General features: G+C 35.5%; 3 protein-coding genes across 3 annotated transcripts; 1 reads left to right on the top strand and 2 right to left on the bottom strand.

Annotated features, from left to right (window-relative positions):
* Positions 1-91: 91 nt before the first annotated feature.
* Positions 92-2204, bottom strand: LOC111437628 (ABC transporter I family member 17). Its single transcript, XM_023075687.1, has 4 exons — positions 1961-2204; positions 1529-1870; positions 1019-1206; positions 92-719 (listed from the first exon to the last, which is right to left on the bottom strand). Exons 1-4 carry the CDS (start codon positions 2004-2006, stop codon positions 465-467), a joined length of 831 nt encoding a protein of 276 aa, XP_022931455.1. The 5' UTR covers positions 2007-2204; the 3' UTR covers positions 92-464.
* A 749-nt stretch (positions 2205-2953) lies between these two features.
* On the bottom strand, positions 2954-4553 carry LOC111438456 (phospholipase A2-alpha). Its single transcript, XM_023076367.1, has 4 exons — positions 4296-4553; positions 4180-4222; positions 3962-4087; positions 2954-3277 (listed from the first exon to the last, which is right to left on the bottom strand). The coding sequence occupies exons 1-4, from the start codon at positions 4407-4409 to the stop codon at positions 3102-3104; spliced, it is 459 nt and encodes a 152-aa protein (XP_022932135.1). The 5' UTR covers positions 4410-4553; the 3' UTR covers positions 2954-3101.
* A 2051-nt stretch (positions 4554-6604) lies between these two features.
* Positions 6605-21783, top strand: LOC111438446 (isoamylase 1, chloroplastic). Its single transcript, XM_023076356.1, has 18 exons — positions 6605-7361; positions 7765-7947; positions 8105-8197; positions 8670-8822; positions 9806-9897; positions 10200-10341; positions 10426-10533; positions 11264-11349; positions 12451-12522; positions 12612-12738; positions 14318-14404; positions 16313-16405; positions 16872-17030; positions 18305-18388; positions 20193-20273; positions 20358-20440; positions 20519-20636; positions 21309-21783. The coding sequence occupies exons 1-18, from the start codon at positions 6963-6965 to the stop codon at positions 21576-21578; spliced, it is 2430 nt and encodes an 809-aa protein (XP_022932124.1). The 5' UTR covers positions 6605-6962; the 3' UTR covers positions 21579-21783.
* Positions 21784-22024: the final 241 nt, after the last annotated feature.

The following is a 22024-nucleotide window of genomic DNA, read 5'->3' as shown; positions in this document are numbered from 1 at the left end:
GCAAACAAGCCAAACAAACCCAAAAAGCTGTCTACATTATTATTTTCTAATTAATTAATTAATATTAACTATTTCTCAAATATTTATAATTATTAATAATAATAATAATAATAATAAAAAGTGAAGATCGAACAAACACTGTAGACAGAGCAGGGATGGTGACGTGGCAGAAGTAAATGTGGGTCCGGTGGGTAACTGAGCACGTGACTGATGTTGGGGGTCTGCGTGCAACAGAGCAGACCATTGGATCGGTCCCCCGTGGCCTGCGCCCCTGTTGGTTCAGTTTGCCTACGCCCCACTCTCAAGCCCACAAACTTAGCCTCTCACTCTGTCTTTTTCTTCCTACAATTTTCACACTCTCAAACTTCATGCATCTAATAGTTTACCAGAGAAGTTCCATGTTCATTATATTATTCGACTTCTAGGAGAGTTTGCAAACGTAGGACACAATATGAAGGGCTGTTTCAAGAGCTGAGTTCGAGAAACTTGAGGGCCATTGGGTGCTTGGCTTCCGAGAGCTTGTCGGGTGGGAGGATTTCGACGATGTCGCCATCTACTAGCAGGCAGACTACGTCTGCAATTCGCTGGATTTGTTTGATGCTATGGGAAACCATTATGATTGTTAATCCCCATTTCGTCTTCAGCTTCATCAACACGTCCTCGATGTTCTCAGTCGAGATCGGATCCAATGCACTCGTTGGCTCGTCTAGCAGCAATACCTTCAGCAGAGTAGACATGCACATGATCAACAATACTAACATAACGCAGAAGTTGGATTCATTGCTAAACTACACAGCCATAAACAACCAAACACAAATGCCATTCAAATTCCTTGATGGGGGAAGGAGAGAATTCATCTCCATACCATCTCGATCCTGACCACATAATCTACCGCTCAACTATCTAAATTTCGTATCGAATTACCTATAATTCGTCCATGTTTTCTCAATATCACTAGCAAAATCTAAGAGAAGACATGCTGTTATGTGATTCAGTGAATGCAAGTAAGTATATATACCTCAGGTGCATTCGCTAAGGTCCGAGCGAGCGCGACTCGTTGAGCCTGCCCAACGGATAGTTCAGAACCAATCTGGCTAAAGAACGAGGAGTCGAGGTCCGCTAGATTGAGTAACTTAAGAACTTCATCATCACTAAGCTTTTTTCCCCTCAACTGTGGACCATATCTGATATTATCAGCAACAGTGCCTGAAGGACGGTATATAAAATGGATTAACAAAGCATATTTGCAGCAGCCAAGTTTTTGACGGTAATAGTCTTGCATAGGCTTCTCAGAAAAGTAAAACCACTTTGAATTCTTTCTCATATGACCCGACATATGTTTGAAGAATTTAAAAAGTAATGCATCATTGTTCTTCATGATTTAGACTTCTTCAAAGTCAACTTCTCACAACTAATTTCAAACTAGTTTACTTTCGCCTGCAATTTTCTAGGAATTTCCCAAAATTTCCAATGGCACAAAGGAAACCCTAGATGTGAAGAAACAAGAGAAATCGAGAAATCGGCGCACCTTCAAATAGAGCAGGAATTTGGAAGAGCATCCCGACTTTCCGGCGAAGGCCGAGAACGTCGAGATCGACGATATCGTGGCCATCCAGAAACACCGTCTCCGCTGGCGGCTCCCACAGCCGATTGAGAGCCCTAAGCATTGTGGATTTGCCGCTGCCGCTCGGGCCAATAATTCCGACGATCTTCCCCCTAAGTATATCCACACTGATACCTCTCAGAATCGGATTCTCCTTTCCGTCCGAAAACTTCGTCAAATTACGTATCCGAATCTTCACATGATCATCCACTCCTCCGTTATCGGTTTCCTCGTTCACCACTAGTAGGTGTTCTCGAAGCCGATCGCCTACAAATCCACACCAAATTCCCCATCACCGGCAAGATTCAAAAAAAACAAAATTACTAGACGAAGTGAATCAAAAGTTGAAGAACTTACGGATACCGTCAGAGTCGTCGGCCGGGTTAAGAGTATCTGGAATCATTCTGCTCGAATCAAATGAAGGATTTGAGGCGAAAAGGAGGAAGGGTGGGTTGAAAATTGGGAAAGCTTGGTGTCGGTCAATAATGGCGTGGAATCAGAAGAAGATGGAACTGAATAAAGCCGATCCCAGTTGAAAATTGAAATGAATTGAGAGTGGCTTAGAACAAGGACGTGTGTTTTGTTTTGAAATTGTCCGATGGAATAATGTCATTCTTTTATAGACAAATAAGCATATTTTGATAATGATGGTCACTATGGATTTTAATTCCCTTTAATTGGTTAAATATTATTGTAGTCCATTTATTTTGTCCCTTCTAAAAATGTTGTTTTTTATTCTCAATTATTTTTATTAAATTATTAAATTCGATATTATTCTAATAGAGAGGAAAACGAAGCATTACTTGTAAAGGGGTAGGAACTCTCGCGTTTTAAAATTGTGAGGCTGATATGTAATGGGTCAAAACAAACAATATCTGCTAGCGATGGACTTGAACGGTTACAAATGGTATCAGAGTCAGGATGTTGGGCCCCGAAGAGGTGGATTGTGAGATATCACAGTCAGTGAGAGAGAGAAACAAAACATTTTTTATAAGAGCCAAGATGTTGGGCCTCAGGAGGTGGATTGTGAGATCTCACCGTCAGTTAGAGAAGGGACAAAAACATTTTTTACAAGAGCCAAGATGTTGGCCCCGAGGAGGTGGATTGTGAGATCTCAGAGTCAGTTAGAGATGGGAACAAAACATTTTTTTATAAAGTCAGGATGTTGGGCCCTGAGGAGGTGGATGGTGAGATCTCACAGTTAGTTGAAGAGGGGAACAAAACATTTTTTATAAGAGCGAAGATAATAGCCCCGAGAAGGTGGATTGTGAGATCCCACACAGTCAGTTGGAGAAGGAAACAAAACATTTTTACAAGGGTCGAGTTTTAAAAATGTGAGGCTGACGGCAATTCGTAACGAGTTATAATCATAAATACTAAATTTTATTAGGACATAACAAAATCAATACGGGATTAATTTTCAATACACAAAACAAGCAACCATAAGAATTCAAATGTTAACTAAAATCAAACATTGTTGGGCGAAGAATTAAAAATGCTAGGGCTTGTGAAGAACTCTGCCTGCAAGAAGGGCAGCTTCCATGACAAAGGAGATGACCTCCACCACTTCACTAATTTCGCATTTGTTCCCTTTGAAAGGAGCCGATTTTGATCTCTTGAACTTCTCCATGCAGTTCAAGAAGCTCTTGCTGCACTCTTCGCTTAAATAGTCATCTGCCAAATAATCCAAATAATTATTTATTTTCACACACACATATATATATAAACAATTTAATATGAAAATTACAGCCTGGAAATTACCTGTTTTCTTTTAATAAATAAAATTTCATTTATTTAATTATAAAGTAAGCTATCTATGGACCGTCACAGCCACCTTACATGTGAGGTTCATTGGTTCACTCAAATAAATAGACAATTTTAGCCTTCCCATCAAACCACCTAACTTTTAAATTATTGATTCCACAAATTAACAAACATTATTAATAATTTATAAATCAATTTCTTACCCTTCAATCATCATATCCTTAAAAACAAATCCATTCCTAATAATTACATAATTTAACGCCCACCCGAGTCCTCTTTCTTCTCACTCCCGTTACGAGAATAAAATAACATCCCAGTTCAATTCACCAAGACTCCTTACAACTCGAACCAGGTTGGTCAAGCAATTAAGGGTTCTCATAGATCGAACCGTCTAAATTTTTTGACTATATATTTCCGCTTGTAAATGTTAGAAACCACGAATCTTTTTATCGTAAGATATTGTCCACTTTGAACCTAAGCTATTATGATTTTGATTTGTGCGGCTGGAAATAATATATTTCTTATTTATAAACTCAAAAACTGGAAATAATATATTTCTTATTTATAAACATGGAAAAAGGAAGGGACACTCACTGTTCTTGGCAGCAACACAGGCATCATGATTCATGCAACAAGCATCCAGGCCATCGCAGGGGCGTTCGCCGGGGCAGCCGCTATACAACAGCCCACAATATTTGCCATATCTCAAAAGTGGAGGCACTGCAAATTCCAAACTTTTAGACAACGCTCAAAGACAAGACCCATAAACAAACACAAACCCATAAAGAGAGCCAGAGGTTAATTAGAAGAACCTGAACAGAACTCCGACTCGCATTTTCTGCTGCAATCTTTGCTCTACAAACCAGACCAAACAGATCAAATCAAGCCAAAGAAGAAGCTAAAGAAGAAGAAGAAGAAGGAGACGAACCAGAGTGATTGAGGCATCGAGGGCCTGGACGCCGACGTTGAGGGCGTGAGTGGGCGCAGAAACAATGGCGAGACAAAGAAGAAGAAAGGAGTTGAAGGGGTGAAATCGAGCCATTTCTCTTGGGTGGGTGGGTCTCGATTTTCTCAGAAAAGCTTTGAATTTTGGTTAAAAGTTGAAAAGAAAAAGGTGGGATTTATAAGTGAGAGAGGAAAATGGGTTGTCTTGTAGTGCCTCGTGACATGGTGTTTTGGAAACGTTTGCCAATTTGATTGAACCAGAAATGGTGGTGTGGGTTATCTGGCGTTGGTGGCTCTCCCTCTCCCCTCGTGAACCCAAAAATAATAATAATAATAATAATAATAATCATAATAACCTTTTTTTTTTATAGTTTTTATTAAAATAAATTTCAAATGTAAAAATAATGTAAAAATAATTATTTATTTATTAAGATTTGTTAAATTATTATTATTTTAATGCTAAAAAAACACAACATTTGAACCTATTTTTAAATTTTGTGAAGAAAATTTTAAAAAATATTGTCGTATATTAATTAATATGATAATAATTTGTAATAATAGTAGAGCATGAAGATAATTAAATGAAAATCTTAACTTATAATAATTGAATTAAAAGCATATTTAAGTTAGGATAATAAAATTTTAAAAAATTGCATAGAAATGTGAATATCATTTGATTTAATTTTTTAACTTATTACACAAATCTCTTTCCCTTTTACCGACAATAAAGATCTAAAAGAATCTTTACGAAGAAAATTAGGCTAAAATGTAAAACAAAAATATTTGTTTATTTATGCAACTTGCTCATGATTTTATTTGGTTCCGGTTTTATTTTATGTATTTTATATCTTTAATTTTTTCCTCTAATTAAATCCTTTAAATTTTATATTAATTAGTTTAAAATATATATTTAGCTTTTTGAGAGAATTATTTTTTTTAGAACAAACCGGTCAGTTGACTTGACTTACATATCTTTTTCTATCTCACTTGAAAATTGGGTAGGGTCGGAATCAATTTGATTTATTGTTCATCCAAATTTGTGTTTCTACTAGATTCATGGTATTCCATGGTTTCTTATTGCATTAATTACCAATTCTCGGTCACTGAAATTCCACAATAGTGTGGGGTATCAGAAATTGAAGTCGAAAAACAAACCGATGTGCAACAACTAAGACTCGTGCTTGAGGAGAATTGTAACTTTTAGATTCCTTTTGTCAAAGATTGGGATGAATTTTAACATAAATTTGTTTAAACCGATGTCTCTATCTTGTCAATTATGAGAAGAATAATCTTTTATGTCACAAATCCAACATTTTTCTACCACTTTCAGTTCCCTAATGAACGTGTACGAGACTCGTAGTATTAGATCATTTATGTCACGATAATGTCTTTATCTATGCCTGAAAGTTATTCCAATTAGTACCCACTGTTACAAATTGTTGGAGTTTTATATTGACTAATTTGTTAGATGAACACAACTTTTCACAATAGTATGATATTGTCCATTTTGAGCATAAGCTCTCATGGCTGCCACAAAAGGCCTCATACCAATAGAAATCCTCTCCTCGAACAAAGTACACTATAAGCCTCCCTGAGGCTTATGGAGCTCTCGAACAACCTCCCCCTTAATCGAGGCCTAACTCCTTTCTCTGGAGCCCTCGAACAAAGTACACCCTTTGTTCGACACTTTAGTCACTTTTGACTATACCTTCGAGACTCGCAGTTATTTGTTTGATATTTGAGGATTCTATTGTCATGACTAAATTTAGAGTACGACTCTGATACCATGTTAGAAATAACTGATCTCCACAATAGTATAATATTGTCCACCTTTGAGCATGAGCTCTCATGGCTTTGCTTTTGGCTTCCTAAAAGGACTCTCACCAATGGAGAGAATATTATTTGTTTATAAACCCGAAGATTTTCTTCATCCAACATAATTAAATGGAAAATCACGAAAGTTCTTTAAAAAAATGGTGTTAATTAGGATGTTCTTTGTAATTAAGCTAAATTAAAAAAATTACCACTTAAATAGTATTAATAAATTTTTAAAATTTGCAATATTATTTTTTTACCTTTTATAACTATCAAGTAAAAAAAATTCAGTTATGATTAAAATGGTTGTTTTTATTAAATTACACACTTTTCGGTCCATATTCTAACGGTATTTTTCTTTAAAGATAATATTGCAATTAAAGAATAAAGATATTTTATTTTTATAATTTAGAGAAGTTTCCACGTGTGTATATATATATATGCATAGAAGCCCAAAAAAGGCGAAAGAAAAACGGAGATATTTTGAGGTTCAGAAATATTTTGCGAGAGGAGAGCGAGGAGTCGGAATAGTTTTCCCCCAAGAAAATGTCAATACGCCAAATCAACGGTGGCGCGTAACATCGGAGCCTTTACAATCCGTCCCATCTCTGACCACATGCGTCCATGGACGAAAACGATGGCTGTGGACCCAACTTCTCTGAAAAGAACGGCAATGGCAGAAGCAACGAGTTCCCTGTTTGTTCACTTCCATTGTTAACTACAGCAATGCCTTGAATAAGAGCTCATTCCTTTTCACTTTTCACTTTTCACCTTGCTAAGTTTTGATTTCTCATTAGCTCTCCATGAACATGTGATGAGGTTACTTCTATGAGCAATGGAGCTGGTTACTCGGAGTGCATCGTTGTCTTCATCTGTTTCCTTTCTGCGTACTTCGAATTCGAGTTTTCCCGAATTTCGACGCCGTAGTTCGAAGCACAATGTAATTCCAATTCGGAGGAGAAGTGATATCCATTTGGATTTGCATGTTGATTGGATTCATTCTAGGATCAATGTATCGGAGACTAGAGCGAGTAGTCGTGGAGCAGAGGTGAGAACTTCGGTCACCGTGGCGGAAGAGGTGGAGATTTCCAATTCGAATCGTTTTGAAGTTTTTGAGGGCACTCCGACGCCTTTCGGTGCCACAGCTAGGGACGGCGGGATCAATTTCGCTATCTATTCTGGCAATGCGGTTTCAGCTACTCTGTGTTTGATAAATCTTTTTGATCTGCAGAAGGTTAAATCGAAATCGTCTCGGATTATTGCTTATACATTATCCACTTTTTTTTCTTCTCCGTCTCTCTCTCAAGAGCAAGCATCTCATTCGACCGGTAGCTATAGTTATTATATTCAATTTATGGTGATATGCATAAAAACTTCGAGCAGCGTTTCTCTGGATGGAACTCTATACACAATTAATAAGTACATCTGTGGCGAACTAAAGGACTAGCACCTTTAATAGTTCTTTTTCTGTTTTCTTTTTAATGTTTCATTTCCCTTCACACGAATTCATATTGCAAAACTTATATTTCCTGAGGTAATCATGGCTCAAGAAGTTTCTCTGTAAACGTGATCGTTGAATTAGTTTGCTTTCAAACGTAGGTTCACTGTAGCTAACGGTTACCATTTACTTTTTACAGAAGAGAGTGGCCCAGGAGATCACACTTGATCCCTTAATTAATAGAACTGGGGATGTCTGGCATGTATTTTTGAAGGGAGATTTTACCGATATGCTATATGGCTACAAATTTGGTGGGAAATTTTCACCTCAGGAAGGATGCTACTTTGACCCTTCTCGGATTTTGTTGGATCCATATGCTAAAGTTCGTGTTTTCAACATTTTCTTTTTGTATTCATTTATGATGATTAGTTTTATCCCATATTTATCATTTGTATTATTTCCCTACTGTGATGTGAATAAATTGAAATTTGTTCGAGAGGGTGTATAGAGGGTTGCTGACTTCCTATTTCTTTCCTCAGGCCGTTATTAGCAGAGAGGAGTTTGGTGCCTTGGGACCCGATGACAACTGCTGGCCCCAAATGGCTGGCATGGTACCCACCGTTGATGATGAGGTAGAAAATGCATTTCCCATTTGGCTAGCTTTACCATTCTACGCTTCTTTTGCTTTCAGATTTCTTTAGTTCGTCTAGTAAGCTTATATTAATTGAAGTTGAAGCACGAAGGGAAAGATTACTGTGGTACAGTGCTACTTGATCTTTATTTTGAATGTATTGCATTATATTCTTTTAAAAGATGGCATTTATAAATCTTTTGTTGTTATTAGTTTAGAGAAAAATGCTTTTCTTCAAGAAGAAAACCTTTTCTGGACACTATATGCTTTTTTTTTTTTTTTTTTTTTTTAAAAAAAAAAAAAAAGAAGAGAAAATGATTCTTCCTCAAGCCACAGGAAGTTAAGTAGTCTCCTTCTATAAATGCTTTTGAAAGACAATACAGTTCTATCTCGTTGTAAACTTAGTTTACTTTCTATGTTGAAGGCATCTAACATGCTGATATATCAATATGTATTTGATGTGATGTTTTCAGTTTGATTGGGAAGGGGATTTACCTCTGCAACACCCACAAAAGGATCTTATAATATATGAAATGCATGTACGGGGGTTCACCAGGCATGAATCAAGTCAATCAGGATTTCCTGGCACCTATCTTGGTCTAGTGGACAAGTTAGATTACTTGAAGGTACATTACAGAGTGCTTCTATTACAAGTCAATCTTCTATACCCCTTTCTGCGTGCCTTTTACTTAAAATCAATTAATATATCTTTTATCTAAAAAACTCTGCAAATGCTATTGTCAGCGAAGTCCAACATTTTTTATCCATTCTTGATTTTGCTTTTCATGTTCCCAACTTAAATATAATGTTAAGAAGAAGATTTCAATTTTTTTGAGCAAATTTAGAATTAATTAATTAAAAATAAAAGGAATTTTATCTTATATAGGGGATTGGCATCATCAAGAACTCTTGGTTGTATATGTATCAAAAGCTCTTGGTTATGCACTATAAAAGTTTGTATAACTAATGTTGTCTACAAACAATTCAATTACTTTTTGACTTCTATGTTTAGCAAACTAGTAAACTAATAAAAGAAAGTCAAATATAATTATCAACTATCAAATTCCCAAACCTATGAATTTTTTTCTCGCTGACCCATGAATTAAAACTACTACATGTCACTGACTTATAAAACATGTTTCAGTGAAAGATAAAATAGGGTATGGTATGGAAGAATTACTTGCTAGTGGTAATGAAACATTTTCATTATTTGATCAAATAGTTCTTGAACCTCTTTGTTTTTGGCTTGGTTATGGGGGGCCTGATTGGAGTCCCTTTCTTTAGTTGGGATTGGTCTTTTTTTTTTTCGGTGTTTGCATCAAGGCTAGCATTTCCTTGAGTTAAAAAATTATACGTGACCTAGTGAAGTATTGCATTTTGTATCTGACGAGGCTTTCTGCCCATCACTCCACTCAACTTTATGGACTTTGAACCTAATAATTTCTTCGTTTAATTTTTCTTTTTTTGTTTGTAAATGCAATTTAGAATCCTTGCTATGGTTCTGTCCTTACATTACCACAAATGTTGATATCTATAACAAGTAATGCATATCCTATTCTTACGTCCTCTTACTAATGTCTCAACTCTTTTTAATTATTTTTCCTTTCAGGAACTTGGGGTCAACTGTATAGAGTTAATGCCATGCCATGAATTCAACGAGTTGGAATACTATAGCTACAACTCTGTCTTGGGTGACTATAAGTATTTATCTGATTCCTTCATTTGGAGAACTTTTATTTTTCTTTTCTTTTCTTTTCTTTCTTTCTTTCTTTCTTTTCTTTTATTTTTTATTTTTGCTAAGTTTAACGCTGGCTTCAAATTTTCCTCTGAAAAAGGGCTGATGTCCTTGACTGTTTTTGTATTCCAATGGCTTGAAAAATTAGTTATGTTGGATTCTGGATCCTTAAAATAATAATAATAAATGAGTCCATATACCATCTTTCTTGATTTTTGTCTTTTTCTTTTTTGTCATTAAATCATATCAAGTCCAAATCTTTGTCCAGGGTGAATTTTTGGGGATATTCAACAGTCGGTTTCCTGTCACCAATGATAAGATATTCTTCTGCCGGCATTCGAAATTGTGGCCAGGATGCTATAAATGAATTCAAGCTTCTCATTAAAGAAGCTCATAAACGTGGAATTGAGGTGGAAGACTGAAATACTTCCGTGGTTACTTTTGAAAGTTTTCTTATTTTCACCTTTTTATTTAGCATTTCTTTTTTTGATCAGGTGATCATGGATGTAGTTTTTAATCACACGGCTGAAGGGAATGAAAATGGCCCGATTTTTTCTTTCAGAGGTGTTGATAATAATGTGTATTACATGCTTGCTCCAATGGTACGTATCTGTGAGATTATAATTAGCCGTCCTTGCTTTTTATTAAGAGGAGAATAACATGGCATCAGTATGATTTCTCAGTTTCTTACTAAAAAAAGCATTAACAAAAGATGGAAGAATGGTATTTCAATTTTCTGAATTCAGCTTTCTTCAAAGTTTATGTTATTTTATCTATATGATATTTTGATAGTGCTTCAACTGCTTGAAACACGTACATTCCTTTTATACTGTGGTTAATCGTGGAATGAAAATCTCCTCCCATCTTATGTTTAAGATATCCTAGAGGATGGAAAACCTAAGCATGCCACTGCTTGTTGCAAAGAAAAGAAAAGAAAAGACCAATTCTCTCTTTAGAGTTGATAATTGCTGATATAAAATGGTGAATGGAGAAATATTAGGAACTAACGGCTGGTTCTAATTCTTTATATATGTTTAAGCCTGTGATATGTGCATTCAATTTATGGAGCCTGAGCATACAGTATTTCTCTTACTTACACTGGATGGTTGCTTTAAATTTAAACTGGTAGGGCAATATTACCTATGTGCTAAAATTTAAGTGGAAGATAAAGCAATGGGTATGGTTTAGTTTAGTCTTCTTATTTCCTTCTTTTTTTTTTTTTTTTTTTTTTTTTTTTTTTTTTTGCTTTCTTTTATTTAATGCTTTCAGATTGAAAAATCTAACTTCATCCTTTTTATTTATTTATTTTATAGTCTTACCATTGTTTTTCAGGGAGAGTTTTATAATTATTCAGGATGTGGAAACACATTTAACTGCAATCATCCAGCTGTACGTAGATTTATTGTGGACTGCTTGAGGTAGATATATCATAGTTGTAGATACCATATTTTTGGCATATGTTAATTTCGGTTTATAGAAACACATGAAAAGAGGTATAGGAGAAAGAAAGATGCGCTGTCTGCTTGTAGAAAGAATTATAGGGAACTGAGGAAAGTTGCTCCACAATATATCAAATCTAGACAAGAACAAAAATTGGCAAAACAAAAAAGAAGTAAAAAAAGAAACTGGAAAAAGAGAGAGAAGCCCCACTGTAAAAGGGGTGTACGAGGAACCAAATTGAAGATCACAAAAAGAGCTTCAATTATTGAGAGGATGCGGGAAATAATAAACTCCTAGTCGATATATAGAGGTAAGTGTCAAACCTAGTCATAGTCCACTCCTACTTTCAAGGACTCTCTAACCCGCCTGAAATTTTTTTTCTAAAACTCAAGCCACATATTCCTCAAATTAGGAAAAAAAAGGCTACAAACCAAAGAGCCTCTCCCTCGTCTTGAAACAGACAGAAATAACCTATTACAAGCCAAAACACATTAGAAGTGTAAAAAGAACTATCCCAAATTGAGTATACAAATTGACAGCCGCACAGAACCAAAACTAAACTCCTAAAAATATTCTCAGAGTAGACACCAGCCCTAATAACATAGAAGAAAGCCTTCGAATATCATCAGTAGGATGTTATGCATGTCCTGCTTTCTATATTTTAAATATTCTGCTATCTATCAGATTATTGCATCTTACCGTTAGTTTTACTTTAGTCTATCAAATCTTTTGGCTTTACCTTTGTGGTAATCTCCTCTGTTCCTCCCTCATGCAAGGAGTCTTGAAATGTCAATCTAATGAATTTAATCGTTCACATCTTCATAAGGTTTTTCTTCTTATAAGTATTTTTGTTACTCAAGAAATATATCTACCGACTTCTGAACAAGTGCACGTGTTATACCTGGACTTGATTTTGCTGTGATTGCCTGCCTACACGTGTTATACCTGGACTTGATTTTGCTGTGATTGCCTGCCTGCACGTGTTATACCTGGACTTGATTTTGCTGTGATTGCCTGCCTATCTTGCATTTTCAGAATAATTTTTTTGCTTTTTTTGAGAAGAAAACCTTTGGCCGCAGATATTGGGTGATAGAAATGCACGTGGATGGGTTTCGCTTTGATCTTGCTTCTATAATGACCAGAGGTAGCAGGTTATTGGCTGAACTTTCTATCTGTTACTTAATATCTGTATGGATGGATATTTTTCTCATTATTCATCATTTTCCTCTTTTGTGGACAGTCTCTGGGATGCAGTAAACGTGTACGGAAATCCAATAGAAGGTGACACACTCACAACTGGTTCTCCTCTTGGCAATCCTCCATTAATTGACATGATAAGTAATGACCCAATACTTCAAGGAGTGAAGGTATTTACTCTAAACTCCTCTCTTCTACTGGATTGTGTGCTTCAAGGACAATTATAAGCATACGGTTTATCTAATCTGCTACAAACTATCTATTTGAACTCTACTTTTGAATTAACTCTACTAGCTCTTGCTCATCAGAAGTTAATATATGGGCAGGTTGCTGCATCTTCAATTTGATTTAACTTCATAATTTTCTCCTTTTTCAATGTGTAGAAAACTTCAAATGCAGTGAGATCGTTGTCTTTTTTCAGTATAGATCCTTTTAGAAGTGAATATATATCATCCTTATGTGGTACATTGTAATAGGCGTAAGAATATGGTTCAACAAAAAACCGTCGCCTATTACAATGTGCCATGAGTTAATAATAATCCATGAGTTAATAATATTCTATCGGTGATATTTTGTTTGGAACAATATTATCCCATTATCATCTCATCAATCATCTCTTGAAATAAGAGATATGGTTGTTTTTCTAGAATTTGATCTCATCAAGTGATCAGGGGCGTGCCCCATACGTGACCGAGTGGTCAGTGGAGACATAAGTACCATATCCTACCCAATTTTTGGAGGTTGTGGTTGCAGTAGATAAAGATAAAATTAGAAAAAAGGAGATGATACATTTCTTATGTAAGGAAATTGTAAGAAAAGTAATGGAAATATTACATGATCCAGTTCGCACCTAAACTCTTTCCCATTTCTCAAAATCAAAATAACTGCAAAACAGGCGTTTGGAGTAGGCAACTAAACCTTTTTTTTTTATCTGTAAACATTTTCATTTTCAGAAATCGACAGGCGTCAAGGGTTTTGATCATTATTTGGATAATTTCCTCTTTGAGGATTTATTCGGCAATGTTTGATTTCTTATCCAGTTTCTCTTCATGAAATGTCAATCTTCAACTTAAATGTTTCATATAAGTTAAATTGGAGTGTGGTTTTTAAGCGAAACATTTTCAAAATGGAGCTTCATTAGATCTTTTATCTTAATTACGGATAAATAATTATGATTTTATTGGGAAAGATAATGTGTCCTTTAGCCTTGTCTCCAAATTTCTTCTTAGAACTGATCTAGCTTCCACCGATTATTTTCTAAGTCTCATCAGAATTTACTATAACATGGAGTTAATCTCACAATCTTAATTGATCTGCTTAGCTATCAGAAAGATAATGTGTCCTTTAGCCTTGTCTCCAAATTTTTTCTTAGAACTGATCTAGCTTCCACCGACTATTTTCTAAGTCTCATCAGAATTTACTATAACATGGAGTTAATCTCACAATCTTAATTGATCTGCTTAGCTATCATTTCTACAAACCTAAAATCTCATCATTTTGGATTTCCTAATTATTATTATGGTTGTACATCGATCTTAATAATTAGGGTTGAGTTTGAAGTGCACGTCAAGTAAATAAAATACACACTCCTTTTAAGACATTGTTCTTAGTATTTAGTCTTCTTTCTGATCTCATGGAAGGAATTTTATATCGATTGAATTTGATGTCACCATCTCACGGATTAATTCCTTTCTTCCTTTTGTTGCTATCATTATGACTTAATCTTATTCCTTTTCATCTTGGAAATAGCTCATTGCAGAAGCATGGGATGCTGGGGGCCTCTACCAAGTTGGTACATTTCCTCATTGGTGTGTTTGGTCTGAATGGAATGGGAAGGTCAGCTTAGTTATTTTCCTTTTTGTTCGTTATTCCATAATAATATTTGGGAAAATGAGAAAAAAAAAAAAAAACTATAACTAATGATAGTGATGCAATTTAAAAATACTTGTTTATATTCTTTGTACATTGGATCATGAGATGTTGTGATAAGAACCAAAACATCTCAATCATGCAATATGAACTTCAAGAAAATGCTGAAAAAATGTTGTTCAAATTACCACAAGATAAACTCAAGTTGTAATTCATGCCACACTAAATAAGAATCAAGTTTCATTTATTCTTAGATGGTTACAAATTTTGGAATGGACCATAATTTAAAGTTATGGTGTTTCATTAATGTACGATAAGACTTTTTATGTACTTTAAGTTTTCATTTACATAGTGGCTAATTATGGTCATAAAAAATGAAAGTTACAGCTCTTGAAATATCTCATGGAAGTCAAGGGTTTCATTTTGAGGCTATATAAAGTCATGTGTCTTATCTTTGTAAAATAGACTTGGAAAATGGAGTAGAAAGAGCATTTGTGCTTTATTTTAGCAAGGACTAATTTTACTAATATTTTTTTTGTAATTCTATGTCGTGGTTGCATGCTTAGAATCATTCAAGCTTGACTTGATCAATCTTACTTGTAGAGTGATTGAATCTCAAATAAGTATTTTTGCCTCGAGATGTTCGATTAATAAGATAATCTGAATCTTACTTTCCCTTAGAGTGATTCTTATCGTTTTGGAGTTCTTAGATATTTTAGATTTAAAGGTCTTGTTCTTCAGCAAGATTTCGATTAATAAAATAATCCGAATCTTACTTTCTTTAGAGTGATTCATATTGTTTTGGGGTTCTTAGATATTTTAGATTTAAAGATTCATACTTCAACAAGATTGTTAGATCAAATTCCCAAGGGTTACGTCATTTGGATGAAATCAATTTGATTCGGGAGTTTTAACGCAGGTATTTGCATATCCATGAGAATTTAGGAGGGTTCTTAGGTTCAGTTGGCTAAAGTACCATATCATGTTACAACCCTTTTCACTTGAAGTAAAACAAGCTTTCAATTGGAGGCAAAACCTCTCCACAATTAATCGTTAACTCCACTAAAGAATTTGTGTGAAAGGTGTATTTATACTCAGGATCATAGCTCCAGTGGTTAAAGGCTTTGTGGATGGAGATCTGAACCTTGTACATGATGAGGAGGTACAAACCTTTCTTGGGAATTTGAGACCTATCCTGCAGATTACCTAGTCAACTACGACCACATTGGTTTCTCTAACCCACCATATGGAGTATTGAGCCCAACAAAATATAAAGTAGCCCAGGATCAAGTTCAAGACGCACTCATTAAAGGGTTAATTTGAATAAAACAAGCCCTCATGCCTAAATTACATGCCTAAGAAGGATGAACTCATGAAGGATGTGTGAATGGTCATGCAATGAACAAGATTGCAAATAGATACTGTTTCCCTATTCATTGATTGGAGTTCACTTATTCTTCAGGATTGTTGGGAAATGGTTACCACGAAATATGTGTCTTGAACCAACGGCAGATGGAAGACTAATTAAGACGAGTGAGGGACTTGTCTAATTTCTGGATGGTCAGAATCTTAAACCATCGGAGCTGTGAAATTGGAGAGACTGTTGTTAAGGACATGTGTGGAAGGATTAGAGATCTAATCTACCAAGTAAGCAACCATTAAATTGAAAGTTAAAAGTAAAAGAGTGCCACCTGACTTAAATATAAAAATAAGAATGACTGGAATTTGGTGGATCTTCAATTATCCAACTTAGGATTTCTCAAAAGGTCTTAAGGATTCTAATGTGCTATATGTACTTGCATAATTTCATACTGTTTATGATATTTGATCATAACTTTCTTTTCTTTCCTTTTTTTTTTTTTTTGTCAATTTCAGTACCGAGACATTGTACGGCAGTTCATCAAAGGCACAGATGGCTTTTCAGGAGCTTTTGCTGAATGCCTTTGCGGGAGTCCTAATCTTTACCAGGTTGTGTAGAGTTTCTCTTCCTTCTCTTTTGTCATATAATGTTACTTTTATACTGATAGTGTAGTCCGGCCTGTCAACTTTTTGTGGAAAGGATAACAGAAATGTATAATAGCTTTGGATGTATTTTCTAGAATGATAGAAGAGAGTCAATGTTTTGAAGTATCAAGCAAAGAAGCACTGCGCACATTCATAGCGCCATCATAACAGAGAATTGCTTTGGTGCAAGGCTTCCTGTGGGGCATGAATATTAGAAACCAGCATGATGAGTACATTGCTAGGGAGCAGGGCTTTGAACGAGTAAAAGCTTTGTGAGCTGTGCATTGCAATGATGTGGCATACTGCCTGGTTTAATTGCATGAATTATTACGTACTATGTTTTTGTATAGGGTATTTGCATGTTGAATAGAATATCGAACAATGACTTCTTTTTGCATATTGAGTCAAGTATCTAACAATTCTTTTACAGGGAGGAGGAAGGAAACCGTGGAATAGTATCAACTTTATTTGTGCACACGACGGTTTCACTTTGGCTGATTTAGTGACGTACAATAGTAAACATAACTTAGCAAATGGTGAAGACAACAATGACGGTGAAAACCATAATAATAGCTGGAACTGTGGACAGGTATGCAATCGGTTGTAGGCATCTTGTAAAATCGTCATTGATTTGGTATGTAAGATAAGATAATTGGACCTTTAACAACGAACATTATGCGGTACTTCTTTTTCATTTCAAGCATTTTCCAGCGCTTGAAAGACAAATATAAAGTAGATGGGGAGCATTATGATTTTAACAGAGGATCAAAGAAATTTTGCAAGTCCTTTGAAATAAACGAAAGAAAAGAATCTAGGATTAATCACCATGTTTGTTCTTCAGTTTTGAAACTAGGCATACATTGCTATTTGTGCATCCAAAAGACCGAAAACCTCATTAATGTCTTTTTTTCTTTTCCCCGATGCTACACAAGAGTTTGGTTCAATGGTGAAAGCTCAATTCCACCAATGGCTTCAAAATCTTGTTGGATTTCTCTCCAAGAGATATGAAGTATCTTTCTGTGATCTTAGAAAGAAAACCAACTTTTTCATTGAATTTATGAGAAGTTACCACCATCATATCGTGCCTCTCTTCCCCTTCTCACTCTTCACCTCTCGTCAGCTACTATCCCTACCTTCCAGCCATGCCTTGCTACCCTTCTGAATGTTTTTTCAGTACACATCAAGTTTGTGAATGATGTCACCTTCGAGACCTACAACAACAAAATTAGGCATACTCGAAAAGAAACAAAATGGATGACATCCGTGGATCCATGAAAAGCTAAAACCTGTTTTGCTGTAACTTTATCAATCTAAACAATTATCTTTTATTTCTTTTAGGGAGGAGGAAAGATAGAACCACCCTCTCTGTGGAGGGTATCCTAACCGCAGACCCTATCTTGTATATGCTTTGTTTTCATTGAAATGTTTGATTTTCTTTTATCCAAAAAAAAAAAGAAGAGCCAGAGGGAAGGACAGGAGAAATGTGGGGGTGATGATTAGAGTTCGCCGTGAATACTTCTAAATTTACTGAATCTTACTGTGGTTCTCCAAGGGTGTCATCTAGAGAATAAGAACAATCGAAGTATGTTTTCCCTGAAAAGATATTTGCATCAAATTTTCACGAGACAGTAGGGGTATTAGTTGCCTGAAAGTCTATATTTAAGTATTAGAGGCTGCTAAGCTTTATTTAATAGAATGAGTATTAGTCTTTCTATACGGGTTTCTCCAGAGAGCTTTTTGTACCATTTTGGAGACATTCATATTGATACTCGATTTTTTGTTTTGTTTATTATTAGTATCACTTTTTTTTTAATGTGATTTTCCCCCTCCCTTTTTAATGTGCTTGTTTCTCATACTATACAGGAGGGAGAGTTTGTTAGCATCTCTGTAAAGAAATTGAGGAAAAGACAGATGCGAAACTTCTTTGTCTGCCTCATGGTTTCCCAAGTAAGATTCACTGATATAATATATAATATGTTAATTCTTTAGGTTGATTAAACTATAACGACCCAACTTCTTAAACTTGATTTTTGAGGGTTGCTACTACATGCATGTAAAATATGAACTTTTGAAAGGTAAAGCGGAAGTTTAGGCAAGCCAAATTAAAAGATTTCATAGAAACCTTGAGTTCCAGATCTCGTCAGAACATTTATTTTAATAACTCAATGAATAAAGAACTTTTAAATAACTAAAAATCAAGGAATAAAATAGTAGAGCACAAAACATGTAGGGGTAATTCTAAAATCCCAGGACCTTTAGTTCGACAATGTCTCCACAGCCTTGTCAAATTGAATGCCCTTACCATACGCCTCGTAAGTCATGTACCATCTGGAATGAAAATAAAGGTAGCATGGGTAAGTATAAAAATACTAGTAAATAGCCCCACTTTGAGGGTTTCAAGCTATGTTCGTACTTAAAACTCACGATATTGAGAACATGCAGGATCTTGACTAGTTATACATGAATGTATCTTGATACCAATGAGACATTAACTGAAATCATGGAATCATCATGTCTAACTGGTTTGCACTAACATGTTTTGATGCACAAGGGTCTTAACTGAAAATATGGAAAGAGTCTGTCTAGGTGAGCAATTAACCAATCCCTAAACTGAATCAACTAGGGTGCCTATGTGGGTGAGAGAGATTAGTTGGCGACCCCTAGTGCTTGAGACTTAATTCGATCTTCATAGATTTCTCGAGATATTTTTTTACGAAGTTTTGTTATTGCATCTATAACAGCCTCGAGTTTAGGTGGACAACCTGGCAAGTACACATCGACAGGGATTAACTTATCGACTCCCCGAACAGTACTATAAGAATTGGTACTAAACATCCTTCCTGTAGTTGTACATGCTCCCATAGCAATAACATATTTTGGTCTATCTCCACACAGTATCTCAAGAGAAACATTCTGACTGAACATGAAGAGGAGTCACCCCAAAGTTGAACCAACTATGTCTATGATGGCCTGTCTTGCGTCACTAGAGTTAGCTAGTAACTCCTTAGTGGTACTAGGTCTATCTGAACACAGTATCGCATGAAAAACGTTATGGCTGAACATGAAGGGGCGTGACCCCAAAGTTGAACCAACACGGGTGCCTATATGGGTCAATTCTGTAAGGTGGAGTGTCACTAGAGGTTAGTTGGCTATCCTGTAGCACAACCAAGCCCCATCCCAACATAGTACTAAATGTAAAACATACACAATAAGCATATACCTAACTTGCAGGGAAAGACAATTCTCACCAGCATTCACATTCAGAACCATTGACAGAAAGAACATGAGAATTTGGATATCTGAAGGTGGGTATCCAAAGATTCCCACAAAATGAACAGCACCTAATACGATTTGATAAATTGACATCACTACCATGCATTTTAATTTGCGACCGAAATAAAAATGTTGGTTGTGTGTGCTCCAATAATAAAAAATAGTAATTCAATTCTGAACAAGATTATTCTCCCTCGATGTATTTTAACTCTAAATCCTGGTTTACTTGTGTGGGTGACTGCAAACATCTCTGAGAGCACATTCTTATAATACGGTATGATTACATATACATAGCATGTATACACAGACCTCATTATAGTATATTTCTCCAGTTGCAACATTTATTTGATCATAGTTTCTCTCCACTATAATAAGAAGTCTAAAAACATGAGTAATAGAACATCCCTCTCCAATTTGTCGATTTAATTCTTGCAAAATTAGTGTTTAAGCTTTGTTCCAACTGTTTTTATCTGACCAGGGCGTCCCAATGATATATATGGGGGATGAATATGGCCACACAAAGGGGGGGAACAACAACACGTATTGCCATGATAACTATGTAGGTCCTTGCTCGCTATTTTCTGACCTTTATTGTTGAGCTGAAATTCAATTATGTTGATCAGAGCTGCTAACTTTGCTGCAGATCAATTATTTCCGCTGGGATAAGATGGAAGAGTCATCCTCTGACTTCCATAGGTTTTGCAGACTTATGACCACATTCCGCTAGTATGTGCTTCCTTTTCTGAATTGATTTCTTTCGTGTAGTACGGTGTTGTGAATTACTTTTTCTGTATGACCTTGCAGCGAATGCGAGTCACTGGGCTTAAATGATTTCCCCACAGCTCAGAGACTACAATGGCATGGCCATTCTCCTGGAAACCCTGACTGGTCTGAAGCAAGCCGTTTTGTCGCCTTCACTCTGGTATGTTTCCTTTTCCAAATAGTACTTGCTCATGCAAACCATCCATTCTTCTCTTTTCCAATCTGGCATGTTGCAAGGTTATTTATATCCAAATTAGACGATTAAACTCTAAATTTAAAGTTGTGTCTAATAGGTTTGAAATTTCAAATTTGTATTAAATAGGTCCCTTAACTTTATACAGGGTAATAGATCACTAAACTTTTAATTTTGTGTTTGATAGGTTTCTAAACGAGGATGTCTAATAAGTTCTTATTACCCTAAACTTTCAATTTTGTGTTGGATAGGTTTATAAACTTTAGAGGATGTCTAATAAGTTCTTAAGCTTTCAAGTTTGAGTCTAATAATTATTTAGTTACTCAATATTTTCTTAAAATTGATAAATCTATTGAACACAAATAAAAAGTTGGTCCCTACTAAACGCATGATTCAATTTATGTTCAGTAGACCTGTTAGTTTTAAAAAATGTTGAATATGTCAAACACTTATTAGACTCAAAATTGATAGTTCAAGAATCTATTAGATACTTCTTAATCTTAAATTTGTTTCATCCAATCTAGGTCTTTTGTATCCACTCTTGATGCCTTAACATATAACTTATTGCTTTTCAACTTGTTGGGATCATATCAGTCATACACTCAAGTAGATTCTGATATTGAGATAATTTGTTCCCAGGTCGATTCAGTGAAACGAGAAATTTACATCGCCTTCAATGCTAGTCATTTACCTGTCACCGTGACATTGCCCGAGAGACCCGGATATCAATGGGAACCATTGGTGGACACAGGTAAGATTTCGCCATTTGACTTCCTCACAAGCGACCTTGAAGAAAGAGATGTGGCAATTCAACAGTACGCTCACTTCCTCGACGCAAATCTTTACCCCATGCTTAGTTATTCTTCCATCATTCTTCTCCTCTCTCCAGAAAAACATGCATCAACCTGATAATCTTCAAATCACATGTCCCTTCAATAATTCTTCCTCTGATATATGTGCATGTGAATATTTTACATATACATACACAGCAGGATAGATGGATGCCTGTGATATTCATTTCCTCACATGACCTTCATCTTTGAATAAAAACATGGTTGGAACTTGGAACTCAGTAAAAACTTACAAAGCTACCAATGATCATAAATTTGAGTAATTTTGGACAAATCATTATTATTATCGTTTGTAGGTTCAGACTTCAGTCAGGGCTGTTGTCGGCTACACAGGGCTTTTTTTTTCTTCTTTTTTTTCTTTTTTTTTTCTGCACATTTATTGGAAGGGGAAAAAGTTCTCTAGAAAAGAATTCTTAATTTAAGGCGATTGGCTTACCCTTTTAATTTAGTTGTATATTTTAAAAAGTAGTACTAAATATATATATATAGACAACCAGCTACTAG

Source organism: Cucurbita moschata, unplaced genomic scaffold, assembly GCF_002738365.1.
Source record: "Cucurbita moschata cultivar Rifu unplaced genomic scaffold, Cmos_1.0 Cmo_Scf00003, whole genome shotgun sequence".
NCBI classification, from domain to species: domain Eukaryota; kingdom Viridiplantae; phylum Streptophyta; class Magnoliopsida; order Cucurbitales; family Cucurbitaceae; genus Cucurbita; species Cucurbita moschata.
Note: the sequence above shows the minus strand (reverse complement) of the source record. Positions and strands in the feature narration are given on the sequence as shown.

What these genes read in the sequence shown, in the direction of transcription:
- LOC111438456 (XM_023076367.1), bottom strand. Translation starts at nt 4,409, where the DNA reads ATGGCTCGATTTCACCCCTTCAACTCCTTTCTTCTTCTTTGTCTCGCC. An exon ending in CGAGTCGGAGTTCTGTTCAG is followed by an intron (nt 4,088 to 4,179) that starts GTTCTTCTAATT and finishes TGGAATTTGCAG; the next exon opens with TGCCTCCACTTTTGAGATAT. An exon ending in CTGTGTTGCTGCCAAGAACA is followed by an intron (nt 3,278 to 3,961) that starts GTGAGTGTCCCT and finishes ATTATTTGGCAG; the next exon opens with ATGACTATTTAAGCGAAGAG.
- LOC111437628 (XM_023075687.1), bottom strand. Translation starts at nt 2,006, where the DNA reads ATGATTCCAGATACTCTTAACCCGGCCGACGACTCTGACGGTATCC. An exon ending in CGACGACTCTGACGGTATCC is followed by an intron (nt 1,871 to 1,960) that starts GTAAGTTCTTCA and finishes GTGGATTTGTAG; the next exon opens with GCGATCGGCTTCGAGAACAC. An exon ending in AATTCCTGCTCTATTTGAAG is followed by an intron (nt 1,207 to 1,528) that starts GTGCGCCGATTT and finishes ACCGTCCTTCAG; the next exon opens with GCACTGTTGCTGATAATATC.
- LOC111438446 (XM_023076356.1), top strand. Translation starts at nt 6,963, where the DNA reads ATGGAGCTGGTTACTCGGAGTGCATCGTTGTCTTCATCTGTTTCCTTT. An exon ending in GGAGTCCTAATCTTTACCAG is followed by an intron (nt 16,406 to 16,871) that starts GTTGTGTAGAGT and finishes ATTCTTTTACAG; the next exon opens with GGAGGAGGAAGGAAACCGTG. An exon ending in GTTTTGTCGCCTTCACTCTG is followed by an intron (nt 20,637 to 21,308) that starts GTATGTTTCCTT and finishes ATTTGTTCCCAG; the next exon opens with GTCGATTCAGTGAAACGAGA.